General features: G+C 42.3%; 1 protein-coding gene across 1 annotated transcript in view; it reads right to left on the bottom strand.

Annotated features, from left to right (window-relative positions):
* LOC142217243 (uromodulin-like) overlaps positions 1-14,042 on the bottom strand; it is a 78,567-nt gene that overhangs the window by 7,752 nt on the left and 56,773 nt on the right. The window contains exons 10-13 of the mRNA XM_075285437.1: positions 5,425-6,216; positions 4,486-4,590; positions 2,008-2,216; positions 1,286-1,443 (exon numbers count right to left, since the gene is read on the bottom strand). Coding sequence (XP_075141538.1) covers positions 1,286-1,443; positions 2,008-2,216; positions 4,486-4,590; positions 5,425-6,216 — 1,264 coding nt within the window. The remainder of the gene's footprint in view (positions 1-1,285; positions 1,444-2,007; positions 2,217-4,485; positions 4,591-5,424; positions 6,217-14,042) is intronic.

Raw genomic sequence — 14,042 nt, 5'->3', positions numbered from 1 at the left:
GTAATGGTATATAAAGTATGTGTTATGCAATATTCTTTTGACAACAAAAAAAAAACAACTTACACTTCTTGGGCCCCAATGCAAAATCTGTAACAGAACCCCAATCTACCATATTTAAAGAGGACCTTTCACCACTTTTGGGCACATGCAGTGTTATATACTGCCAGAAAGCCGACAGTGCGCTGATTTCAGCGCACTGTCCGGTGCCGGTACCGTAGTGCTCTATGGTCAGAAGGGCGTTTCTGACCATTAGCCAGAGATGTCCTTCTGCCTCGCGGCGCCAATCGCGCTGTGCTGTTGAGCGGTGAGGAACGCCCCCTCCCTCTGCTCACACAGCTCGTCCATAGACGAGTATTATCAGGAGCGGTAGGGGGGCGTTCCTCCCCGCTCCACAGCACAGCGCGATTGGCGCCGCGAGGCAGAAGGACGTCTCTGGCTAATGGTCAGAAACGCCCTTCTGACCATAGAGCACTACGGTACCGGCACCGTAAGCTCTTTACACCGGGCACAGATCGGGAAAGCCGACAGTGCGCTTTCTGGCAGTATATAACACTGCCTGTGCCCGGATATGGTGAAAGGTCCTCTTTAAGAACAAGTCATGTATAAAACAGGTGTTTGTTTAACTTAGTAGAGGGGTCATTTGCACTCTTTAGACACTTGGGCAATACTCCTGTACCCCTGTACCCCTTATATGTTTATGTTTTATATAACCTGGGTTACATGTTTATTTATGGGTTGGGACAGCATATATAAAAGATTGCACAGCAATATCACACAATACAATTCCTAAAACCTACTGTATAGAACAATGTACAAGAAATATTATATTTAAAGTGTGGCATTCACTGCATATTGCAGAAATTCTTCAATGCCAGAAATACAGTTAGTTGTATAGATGAGATACAATTAGGAATTGAGGCATATAGGTTCCATATGGTAACTCACGGCACAATTACTCATATACCGTATGTTTAGATCCTGCTCTCGTATAGGTTTCTGAAGCTGGTGTCCTACCTGGTCCCATAAACACTCAATTGACAACAAATCTGGCAAAAGGGTAGTGGTTGGTGCTAGTAATGGCACTGCAGGAACTGCTCATGCTTGTTGGCAGATCAAATGATCCTCTTTGCTGGTGGCTTGTCTGGGCCATCCAGAGTCTGTCCCCATAACCATTGCTTGTTGCCGGGCATCGTCGGACATTGACACAACCATGACAGTCTAATATTCATACCAATGCTTACAATGTAAGGGATTATATTCATATTGCATGATTTCTATGTCTTACTTTGCCAGTGGCTTCAGAGCTGTATCAAGTGACAACTGCATGTCTAGTGGATATACACAAGAGAAATTAATAGCTAGTACATCTGCTCCACCAAATGATGAGTTGGTATCCAGGGATAGGAAAATGGTGTTTTTCAAGACAACATATTTGCCATTGTTCTGTACAAAAAAAGAACAATATTGCTATTAATTTTGGGGTTTACTATTTCCTTTTTCTTAGTTTTTTTTTAAGGGGACTCATGAATACAGATTATTTAGGAATTACCTGTGAATTCAGCAAAACCATTTGCAAATCCCATATTCTAAAAATATAGACTCCTTTGTCTCCCTAATGGAGTCCATTTTATATACTACAAATTTTGGAAATATTACAGAGCCATATCACATAAGCGTATCCAGTAGGTTGCAAGGGACATTTAAAATGTGGAACTATATTTTCAGATCTCTGTACATTTTCTATAGATAATGTTAGATTATAAACACAGCCCAAACAATGCTATCAGGCTCCTAGAAAGAAGGCGCCTATTGCACATTGGCCTCCTCTCTATTGTTATGAGTGGAGATGATCTTCACAAGGATGCAGCAATGTTAGCAGACACGGAAGTTCGATATGTACTTGAGTTTTGGCCTCAAGACCTGTTGTGGGTCTAGTTTTTAACCATAGGGTACATGATAAACATTATAACAAAGCTAAGGATCAACATTTTGCTCATTTTTACATACCACCAGCTCATTTCCACAGACTCCGCTCTTCAAGATAGATACTACAGATATAATGTTTGTCGTGTTAAAATCAGCAAATCCTGTGCAATGCCGGTTTATTAAATGTATGTTTTTAATATCAAGATGGAATTTTTCCAGATCACATTTCTGGAAGGAAGCTTTTATTTCCTGAGTACCACAAGAAAGCACTGGGCGGATGTCTTCTAAGGCTGCAAAAGAGAATGCTACAATATTAGTACTGATGATGTCAACAACTGGACTTCTTTGAACAAACTCCTATAAGACACTGGGGTTCAGTTAATATTTTTAAAGCTTTTTTCTTTTTGCCTATTTTATTAGCCCTTGCTGATTTTGTAAGTTTGCCCACTGACAAAGACATGAATAGTCTATAATTTTAAAGGGATTCAATCATTAAAATTATTATTTTTTTCTCCCTAGCACGTAGGAATAGCCTTAAGAAAGGCTATTCATCTCCTACATTTAGATGTCTTCTCCGTGCCACCGTTCAGTAGAAATCCCGGTTTTCTGTATGCAAAGGAGTTCTCTCGCAGCACTGGAGGCGGTCCCCAGCGCTCAAACAGCACTGGGAATATCCCCAATGCTGCAAGAGAAATCTCCAGAGCCCCCTCTATCGTTGCTTGGAACGGCCTCTCCCTGCGTCTTCTTCCGGCGCTGGCTTCAAACTTCTAGGCATGCGCTGTTGGCTCTGCCGTCGGGCCTCGGACAGAGCCCACTGCGCATGCCCGCAGCAATTTTCCTATGGTCACTTACACAGTAAGCTGGTGTAAGCGGCCACAAGAAAATGTCCGTGGGTATGCGCAGTCGGCTCTGCCCAAGGCCCGACGTCAGAGCTGACTGCGCATGCCTAGAAGTTTGAAACGAGTGCCGGAATAAGACGCAGAGAGAGGCCGTTCCAAGTGAAGATAGAGGGAGCGCTAGAGATTTCTCTTGCAGCATTGGGGACATCCCCAGTGCTGCGAGAGAACTTATTTTCATACAGAAGAAAACTGGTATTTCTATCGAACGGCGGCGCGGAGAAGACATCTTAAGGCAGGCGACAAATAGCCTTTTTTTAAGGCTATTCCTACGTGTTAGGGAGAAAAAAATGCCATTTTAATAATTGAATCCCTTTAAAGGTAGGTTAATTTTAACAGTGAGCCTAGTCTGGAGGAGGGGAGTGTCTTCAGACTGAATCGCAAGGCGACTCAGCCTGAAGAATGAGCACCTCGCTTCTGAGCGGCTCCCATTGAAATCAAAGGGAGCCATCTTTTTTTGTCAGGATTTTGAGGCGGATATGGGCTCAAAATCCTGACCAAAAAATTATGTGTGAACTTACCCTAATGGGCTTCTTTTTGAGCCACTCCTTTGCTGCCTTGGCTGTATGTTTTGGGTCACTGTCCTGCTGGAAGACCCAGCCATGACCCATTTTTAACGTCCTGGCAGAGGGAAGAAGATTGTCACTCAGGATTTTACAGTACATGGCTCCATCCATTGTCCCATTGTTTCAGTAAAGTAGTCCTGTGCCCTTAGCAGAGAAACACCCCCAAACCATAATGTTTCCACCTTGACAGCAGGGACGGTAGGGGGGACAGTAGAGACAGCAGAGAGTAACTCCAGCAGGTAATGCCCCCTGTTTACTTACCAATCCTGTCTGCTGCTTATAGCCTTTGGCGCTTCTTCTTCTGTGGAGTAGGAGCTGGGATCGGTAACTAAGGTCGTGGACCCCACAAACATTATCATTATACTCAGGGAGGGGGGGGGGTCTTTTCAGACCCCCAAGTATAATGATCGGAGGGCTAGGAGAGGTGAGGAAACATAAAAAACACTGTTACTTCTCCTACGCTCTGGCAGGCTTTCGGCCTACTTGGTGACATCATGTGGCCAAGGCCAGCGTCATTATTATTAATCAGGGTCAGATGATGTCTAGTCCATCGTTGAAGATGGCCGACATCAGCAGGGAGTGTGCAGGAGCCCAGGGAGAGGTAAATAACATTGTTTTTTAGGTTTGTATCCTCCCCTGGGCCAAAAAACACACACAATAACAAACATTTTAGATCAAAAAGGTTAAGGTATATAAGTATATGGACTATTTCATCACTTATTTGCCTTCTTCTGCCAGTGAACAAATCTGTACAATAGAGATCTTTGGAGAGGCAGGGGAGAAGGAAGAGGAGGGCTCTTCAATGGAGAGGGACATCTGCACTATAGAGAGACAGTTCTATTTCACAAGCTAGGCTCACAAGAATTACTATCCAACCTGACAGAATGACTTATTTAATGCAGTAGATGGTCTCATATCTCTAGCTATATCCTTCTCCTCCCCCCTGCATTGTAAGCAGACACTACTTATGTCTGGAGTAATACTTATTTTCTTTATTGAAGTATATCGCAGAGTTTCTTCCTTTCATTTGAAATATTAATTCATGAAAAAAAAATAAAGTATATTTACATGTTAACGTGTCATTCTTTTAAACATACCTGAGGGGCCGCCATTATCTTTGCAGTAGCAGCCATAACGTCCATTAACTTTTCTACATTCTTCATTATCAGCACATGAACAAAAATCGGGAACAGTTGCTGGATCTAAAAAAAAAAAAAGAATTATTTTTTGCTACCCAGAAATTGTCAGTGAGGGTATTATCTGCTGTTGACATATCCCATAATGTTATTATTTTATGATAATGATGTTGAATAAGTAATGTAGCTAATCTTTGCTTTTTGCAGATACTGTAGTGTTAATAAGCCAACAGCTCAGTCACAGCAGAAAACCATTATGGCCATGGCAATCCCTTAACATTTATTTATATATGGTGTGATGGTGTGAACCTAGAGGGCGCTGTAGAGAGAGCACGCTCCAGAGGGAGAGCACACAGCAGGAGAGTGCTGCTGGTGACCTGCAGGAGCAGGTGCACTGTGGACCAGTTGGAGACAGACAGAAGGTCTTTCCCAAGAAGTCTGGATTCCAGAAGGAGCCCAACTCCAGAGAGGGAGTGCTGCTGGTGACCTGCAGGAGCAGGTAGAACATGGAACAGTTAGACAGGTGGTCTGTCCCAAGAGAACTGGAATCCAGAAGGGACTTGGTTAAGCTCAGTGTGAGCCAGACTGGTGAGAAGAAACCTCAGTAGAGTATCTTGCCCTCAATAAATTAGTCAGGGTTCAAGAAGTGAGCTATGGCCCTGTGTGTGGGCTAGGCTGTTTGTTATTTTTTGTTCTTGTAATAAGATCAATAAAGCCACTTATTTTGGATCACATTACCTGATCTGCTGTTTATTTGGCACCCAGCGCCACCAACACCTTTGTTGAGTCCAGGAAAACCACTAACCTTTGATGCTAAACTACTCCCAATTGTTACAAAGGCTATGGTTAGATATACATTGACTTTATAAGTGTGATTGTATGTTAGTTTTCTTTTCTTACCTGTGCAATATCCAGAATATATGACAGGAGGTGGACTGAATCTATATATGTAAAATCCTCCAGGACACGACTTAATCTTCACTTCTGATGTCCATCCACAGCAAACCCCATTATCAGCAGTACAAATTTTACGATTCACAATTCCATCTGAAGGGTCTGGATGTGTTCCTTTCAACCACATGGGGCTTCTAGTGTAGCAACTACCTACAGAGGGACAATACTCTGCCAGCTTGGTTCCACCACTGCCCGTAAACCGATACCATCCAGTTAGATAATAGTCATAACGTCCATAATAGTAATAGTAGTTGTTATATGATGTGCTCCTGGTGGGCTCATTCAGCGTGGTGTAGTTGAAGCATGGATCAGAGCAGATATGGGACCCAGGGATTTTGATGCACTCTCTACTGATTCCACAAACATCTTCCAAACATTCATTTATCTCACATGTATATCCATCTCCATAATACCCTTCTGGGCAATAGCATGAATAGGATCCATAGGTATTGAAACATACTGCATGAGCATCGCAATTGTTTAGGCCGGGTTCTAAGCATTCATTTATATCAAAACAACTTGTACCATTCCGCGTGTAGCCTGGAGGACAGTTACAGTAGAATGAGCCGTAAGTGTTAACACAGTAACCATAGAAGCTGCATGGATATGGCCATTGGGTACATTCATCAATATCATAACATGAAAATCCATCACCCGTGAAGCCTACTTTACAGACACAGGTGTAGTCAACTAAATCCTTTTTACACGTAGCATTCCTGTTACATGTTGAGCAAAATGCTGTAAAGAAAAAACAAAAAAAACAGATATATAAGTCTATGCATGCCATGTACAAACAGTGTGACATCTTTTGAGCTTATTACAGTTACATATACTGTAGATATATTGTATACAGTCCTATATATTGAATGTACTTTATAAAATTCACAATTTATTTTGTACAGAAACCCAGTGAAACCATATACAAACGTCTAGTTCACTATTCAATATCCTAAAGAGTTTGGGCCTTTCTGTTGAAGATGATAATACAGAGTATCCAGTAGAGACGGGAAATACCTCACTATTATACTTTGGGGTTGCTTCATGCCCCAGAGTATAATAATTGGAGGCCCTGAGGGACGTGTGGAAAAATAAACATTCAAAATCATTTTCGGTCACGTCTCCTGAGCACCCTCATGATGTGTGCAGTATTAATTCCTATCCTGCATCTTCTGGCCTCCCGGGTGATATTGACGCACCCCATGCAACTGGTGAAACCCAGTCACAGGTGTCAGCAAGTGCCATGGTACTTCCAACATCATCCCAAAGGCTAGAGAAGGCCAGAAGAAGTCCAAGAACAAATACCAAACATTGCAAGGGAGCTCAGAAGAAGTGAAAGAAGATGAGTATGGCTGTTTATTGTTTTTCCACACCTCCCCTGAGCATACAATTAGTATACTCTGGGGTCTGGTTGGAAAATCCCAAAATGTTGAATTAACCTGAACTAGAAAATTTAAGGGAAAATGTGTAATGAACTGGTTTGGTCATTTCTAATGTCCTCCAACTTTCATGATAATGAAGTTCTTTTTGGCGCCGCCCCCCTGAGGGGCTTGGCTGCCTTGATGCAGTGCTCCAAGCTGGGAGCAAACTTTTCTTTCCTTTTTCACTCTTTTTCTCTGTACAGTCCTATGAAAAAGTTTGGACACCCCTATTAATCTTAATCATTTTTAGTTCTAAATATTTTGGTGTTTGCAGCAGCCATTTCAGTTTGATATATCTAATAACTGATGGACACAGTAATATTTCAGGATTGAAATGAGGTTTATTGTACTAACAGAAAATGTGCAATATGCATTAAACCAAAATTTGACCGGTGCAAAAGTATGGGCACCTCAACAGAAAAGTGACATTAATATTTAGTAGATCCTCCTTTTGCACAGATAACAGCCTCTATCGCTTCCTGTAGCTTTTAATCAGTTCCTGGATCCTGGATAAAGGTATTTTGGACAAACAATTCAAGTTCAGTTAAGTTAGATGGTCGCCGAGCATGGACAGCCCGCTTCAAATCATCCCACAGATGTTCAATGATATTCAGGTCTGGGGACTGGGATGGCCATTCCAGAACATTGTAATTGTTCCTCTGCATGAATGCCTGAGTTGATTTGGAGCAGTGTTTTGGATCATTGTCTTGCTGAAATATCCATCCCCGGCGTAACTTCAACTTCGTCACTGATTCTTGAACATTATTCTCAAGAATCAGCTGATACTGAGTGGAATCCATGCGACCCTCAACTTTAACAAGATTCCCGGTGCCGGCATTGGCCACACAGCCCCAAAGCATGATGGAACTTCCACCAAATTTTACAGTGGGTAGCAAGTGTTTTTCTTGGAATGCTGTTTCTTTTTGGACGCCATGCATAACGCCTTTTTTTTTATAACCAAACAACTCAATCTTTGTTTCCAAAATGAAGTTGGCTTGTCCAAATGTGCTTTTGCATACCTCAGGCAACTCTATTTGTGGCGTACGTGCAGAAACGGCTTCTTTCTCATCACTCTCCCATACAGCTTCTCCTTGTGCAAAGTGCGCTGTATTGCTGACTGATGCACAGTGACACCATCTGCAGCAAGATGATGCTGCAGCTCTTTGGAGGTGGTCTGTGGATTGTCCTTGACTGTTCTCACCATTCTTCTTCTCTGCCTTTCTGATATTTTTCTTGGCTTGCCACTTCTGGGCTTAACAAGAGCTGTCCCTGTGGTCTTCCATTTCCTTACTATGTTCCTCACAGTGGAAACTGACAGGTTAAATCTCTGAGACAACGTTTTGTATCCTTCCCCTGAACAACTATGTTGAACAATCTTTGTTTTCAGATCATTTGAGAGCGGGCTGTCCATGTTCGGCGACCATCAAACTTAACTGAACTTGAATTGTTTTGTAGAAAGAAATGGTCCAAAATACCTTCACCCAGGATCCAGGAACTGAATAAAAGCTACAGGAAGCAACTAGAGGCTGTTATCTTTGCAAAAGGAGGATCTACTAAATATTAATGTCACTTTTCTGTTGAGGTGCCCATACTTTTGCACCGGTCAAATTTTGGTTTAATGCATATTGCGCATTTTCTGTTAGTACAATAAACCTCATTTCAATCCTGAAATATTACTGTGTCCATCAGTTATTAGATAGATCAAACTGAAATGGCTGTTGCAAACACCAAAATATTTAGAACTAAAAATGATTAAGATTAATAGGGGTGCCCAAACTTTTTCATAGGACTGTATCTTCAAAAATCCGGTAACCAAGCAATCTAGCACTATGAATTAGCAACTATAAATCGAACGGAAGACCCTGTGGAGTATTTTGTTCCTTTTGTTTTCCATTGTAAAGCATGGACAATGACAAGACCTGGTTCAGCTGGTTTCCACATGTGCCTGTTACCATCCCCCCAGCTAGGACAGCATGGCTCTCCATGCGGCATGGAGGAAAACCAACATGGAAGTGTGGACTTCTTCTTCAAGGAGATGATTTTTGGCGTCAATTGCTGATGTGTGAAGATGCTACAGCTGACTGGTATTTCTTTCTTTTTATTACTGTGGACACGTGGGACTCTGCTACAACCTGGGAACCTACAATCACCTACCTACCCCAGGAGTTATGGAAGCTTGGCAAGAGAGCAGCACCATGTATACCTGGATGGTCTCTGACTTCCTTGGGGCAGTAGAACACTGTGGTAAGGAGGAGGAGGGCTTGTGACAAAGGACATTTGGGGCATTTTTTGTGTGGTTAAAAGGACAATAGTGCTGATGCAAGATACCGAACTATCAGCTGTGAGCAGGAGATCTCACTACCTACCAAGAACTACCACATGTTATCATAATAGCTGACTATGTCCCCCACCTCTGCAAAATTTCTGCTTGTTATATCTACATGCTGTGACCCCCCTCCTCGTGTCCTACAACCAAGTCGGCTGTATTATTATTATTATTATTATTATTATTATTATTATTAACATCAATCCGCACAGAGAACTAAATGATCCTGCAGTGTGTCTGTGTTTCTTTCTTTTTTAGTTGCTCTGATTCCTAGGATTTCTCTGCCATGAGCTTGTATGTGTTTCTCTCCTGCTATATACTACTGTACCATCTATGAAACTGTATCACTGAAATTTCCCCATTGTGGGACTATTAAAGGAATATCTTATCTTATCTTATCTTCTGTTTGTGCTCAATACTAATGCACCTCAAATATCTGTCCTATCTGCACTTGTAGAACAAGGCAGTTGGAATATAAGGACTCATTGGACATATTACTTCTACCAACTAGGTGAAGAGGGACTGGCAAGCAATCAAATGTATGAATATGTATCCTATAAATGCAAAGGAACTTCTACTTACTAGTTGCGTTAAACGTGCCCCCTATAAATGAAGAAGACAATGTCAAAATAGAGTAAAATACCAAACATAACCTGAATAAAGTAGAATATTACTGTACTTAAACTACTTATAAAATTGAGAAAGCATTGGTCATTGTAAAGTTGAAAAGACTTTTATTAAGGTGTTTAGTGAAAATGATTTTTTTTAAAGTGGAGCACCAAGTGTCAGCCCCCGCTAATCTAATACTGATAACCTATCCTTAGAATATAGGAACCACACACCGCTGCATAGGCATTATACTGTAGATTATAGTGTATGCCATCTCAATAAATGACTCAACTTTTCTGGCATTGAGGGAATGATGAATTCGACCTCCAATATCACCTGCAGATAAGGGTTGTTTCTATGGTCTGGCACTTGCCAGAAACCTAGCCCTGATCTCCTTACTGTGATCAGTTTATCTTCTCATACATGTAATGTCCCTGCCTGATAACCTATCCACAATAAGGAAATCATGGCTGGGCTCCTGATAAGTTCCAGACCATAGAAAGTTCCTGCATTCTTGGTTGTATCCATTGGCAACCTATCTGTACTAAAGACTGTCATCTCTAAGATGATTAGAGAAAATCTTTAAAACTCTAAAAATTATATTTGCAAAAAACGTTTTACTTTTTTTTTGGCTAATTGTCTGTAACTTCACAAATGGTTATGTTCATGGGAAAATCCCTTTAAGGCTGCATGCACATGGAGTTACGCCGGGCTTGTAAAAATACTCATTCACAGGCGTACACGCGAGCGCTGCCGACGGCTCCCAAACACTTCCCATTCACTTCAATGGGAGTGCTCGTAACGCCGGCGTTACGAGCGCTCCCATTGAAGTGAATGGGAAGTGTTCAGGAGCCGTCCGCAGCGCTCGCGTGTACGGCTGTGAATGAGTATTTTTACAAGCCCGGCGTAACTCCATGTGCATGCAGCCTAAGGGTGCATTCAGACTACGTAACGCCGGGCGTGTATGAGAGCCGTACACGCCGGCATTACGGCAGACTGCCGAACACTTCCCATTCACTTCAATGGGAGCGCTCGTAACAGCGGCGTTTACGAGCGCTCCCATTGAAGTGAATGGGAAGTGTTCGGCAGTCTGCCGTAATGCCGGCGTGTACGGCTCTCATACACGCCCGGCGTTACGTAGTCTGAATGCACCCTAAGGGTGCATTCACACAATGTATTTTGACTCGTAATCTGGCACGTCTATGCCGCGGGAGCTTTTGCGGGCCGTATATGCTCCCATTGATTTCAATGGGAGCCGGGATCGTATACGCGGCGCTATTTTGCACGGCCGCAAAATCACGGCCGCAAAATAGCGCCGCGTATACGATCCCGGCTCCCATTGAAATCAATGGGAGCATATACGGTCTGCAAAAGCCCCCGCGGCGTAGACGTGCCAGATTACGAGTCAAAATGCATCGTGTGAATGCACCCTTAGGATAATGCCCCATGTAGTGTTCTGCAGCATAAAAGTACCGTGGGGAAAAAACGCAGCAGCAACTCATTGCCAATTTTCCTGCACCACTTTTCACAGAAAGTTTGCAGAAGTTTCCTTTGTGGACTTTCTTCTTCAATTCCATCTATAGAGAAACCGCCGGCGTTTCCGTAGGTATAATTGACATTCTGTGATTTTCAAAATTGCAACAGTTTGCTAGAATCTGTGACTGTAAAATGCACTGGCAGTATATGAGATTTATACACCTAAGGGCTTCTCCAGTATATATTATATTTATCATGCTGGATTTTTTTTATCCTCGCTAACTATATTAATAATAATAAATAATTTATTTTATTTATATAGTGCCAACATATTTCTCAGGACCTTGCAAACCATAGGGTTAAAGTACAGACAAAATTAAACATTACAAAGTAATAAATCAATTCATACAATGGGAATGATGACTTATTACAACCAAGAAATTATATGTAATATTTCATTAAAACCAATATTATACAGAACATACAGTTCTGCTGATACTTGTAGTTTTCACTTATATTTAAAAAGCAAATAATTCAATCCCACTGTTTATATCTATTGGCACAAGGGAATCTCAATTAAATAACCGCCATTTTTCTGACCTTAACATTTTGTACATAAAATTTACCCCTTGACAATTGGGGTTAACCTTTTCCAAGCCATAGTACTGACATCTAGAGATGAGCGAACGCCGTTCGATCGAATAGGTATGCGATCGAATATCATGGCGTTCGATGTATTTGTTCACAATCTAACACAAGGCCGCATACGCAGTAAAAATTTGTGTCCCCTCCCACCTTCCCTGGCGCGTTTTTTGCACCAATAACTGTGCAGAGGAGGTGGGACGGGAACTACGACAACGGAGGCAGTGAAAATTTTTTTAAAAAACCCATTGGCTGCCAAAAACATGTGACCTCCCATTCATAAGAACGGCCGCTGCCCTATTCGCCATTTTGGCTGTCAGATATAGGGAGAGAAACATATCTGCTGAGGGATAGATAGCGATTAGCTTCAGATAGGCAGGCAAGAACTAAAGAAGAAAACCAACAGCTCTTCTCAGAGCTATACACTGTAGGGACATCAGTCCAGCTTTCACCGGACGGTGGAAAACAGGGATACACAACAGATACAACTTCATATATAGCGGAGAAACAGCGTTTATTTTTGGCTGTCCGCACACAGAATAGCCAGAATCCACAGCAATTACAAGTTCAGATAGCTGGAAAAAGCCTTGAATTTTTTTTTTATTATTTTTTTGTGGGGGGGGGGGGGGGCTGAAAAAAAGCAGCAATCCACTGCATTTACAAGTTCGTATAGCTTAAAAAAAACTTGAATTTTGTTTGTTCGTGAAAAATTGCAGCAATCCACTGCAGTTACTTCTTGCTATGTACATGCAAAGCAGCTTTTCAGGCTGTGTAACCCCAAAACAAGGATACAGAGCAATTAGGTCAGGCTATGTCTGGTCAATCCAGATACCTAGGGTGTGTAACCCCAAAACCTAGGTGGGAGAGACAGAATTTCAGTCAGGCTATGTCTGCTCAATACAGTTGTTCACAGTGTGTAACCCCAAAACCTAGGTGGGAAAGACAGAATTTCAGTCAGGCTATGTCCACTCTTTTCAGTTTTTCACGGTGTGTAACCCCAAAACCTAGGTGAGAGACCCAGAAATTCAGTCAGGCTATATCAGCTCAATCCCATTTTTAAGGGTCTACCCCCTAAAGCTAAGTGGGAGACCCAGAAATTCACTCAGGCTATATCCGCTCAATCCAATTTTTAAGGGTCTATTTTCATTTATTTCTGTGACATTATTTCAACCAATAACTCAAGCAGTACAAGCAACGGACACTGGTACTAGAACACTGAAAACTGCTATATAAATGTAGTACAACTGCAGCCATTACTTCTCCGCCCTCGCAGGATCTCTTTTCAGGTCCTTTTCTCCCTCTGTTGAACCACTTCCCCTCAATACGGTGTGATACACTAAAAATATATTTGATACTCAGGTCGCTCGTGCCTACCTATTTCCAAGGGCAACTGGTGGCATTCTTCACAGTCACACAAGTACAGTTAAGGATTGTGATTGTTGATGCGATATCTCAACCTTTCACCCTCACAAGTTTATCTCCTAAAGTATAAGGAAACTTTAATGAAGGACAATCCGAACGTCTGGGGTGACCGTTGTGACAGGACCAGGGTAAAAGTAGGAGGAGTATACATTTCTCTCAGGTTCCTGTCATACACAATCTAGGTGCAGCTGAGCAAAGCTGCGCTCCTGGCTGGTGGGTCTTACCAAACCCTGGTAAAGGTCTGCCTGCTGGAGCAGGGAGTATTGGTGTCTCTACTCCATTCAGCTACTCCAGGTTTTGGGATATGTGGGGTTAAATCCTTGCACCACACTTGGCTGGATTGAACTTTCATTTTGTACCAAAAAGACAGCGATCCCTGAGCTAATCCCGTTACACCGTTCATTGCCAACTGCAGCACTGAAGTTACCATCTCTGGAAGTGGTACAACTTTTCTCTGCATTTAGCCATGCTCGATGCTATGCTAGCTGGCTACACTTGGTTGCTCGAGGCTTCTCTTAATGCAAGACGCCAAGGTGCATCAGATGTGTTTTTCAGCACTGAGGCCACCTCCTCTGAGATCCCAAAGGAACTTCAAAAGATTTGTGTATTTCAGCAAAAGAGAAGAGAAAATAAGTGTAGGGCACAGAGGGTTCAGAGAAGACAAAGCTGGG

Source organism: Leptodactylus fuscus, chromosome 8, assembly GCF_031893055.1.
Source record: "Leptodactylus fuscus isolate aLepFus1 chromosome 8, aLepFus1.hap2, whole genome shotgun sequence".
Lineage (NCBI taxonomy): Eukaryota > Metazoa > Chordata > Amphibia > Anura > Leptodactylidae > Leptodactylus > Leptodactylus fuscus.
The sequence above is the reverse complement of the archived record's forward strand: the minus strand, read 5'-3'. Positions and strand labels throughout refer to the sequence as shown.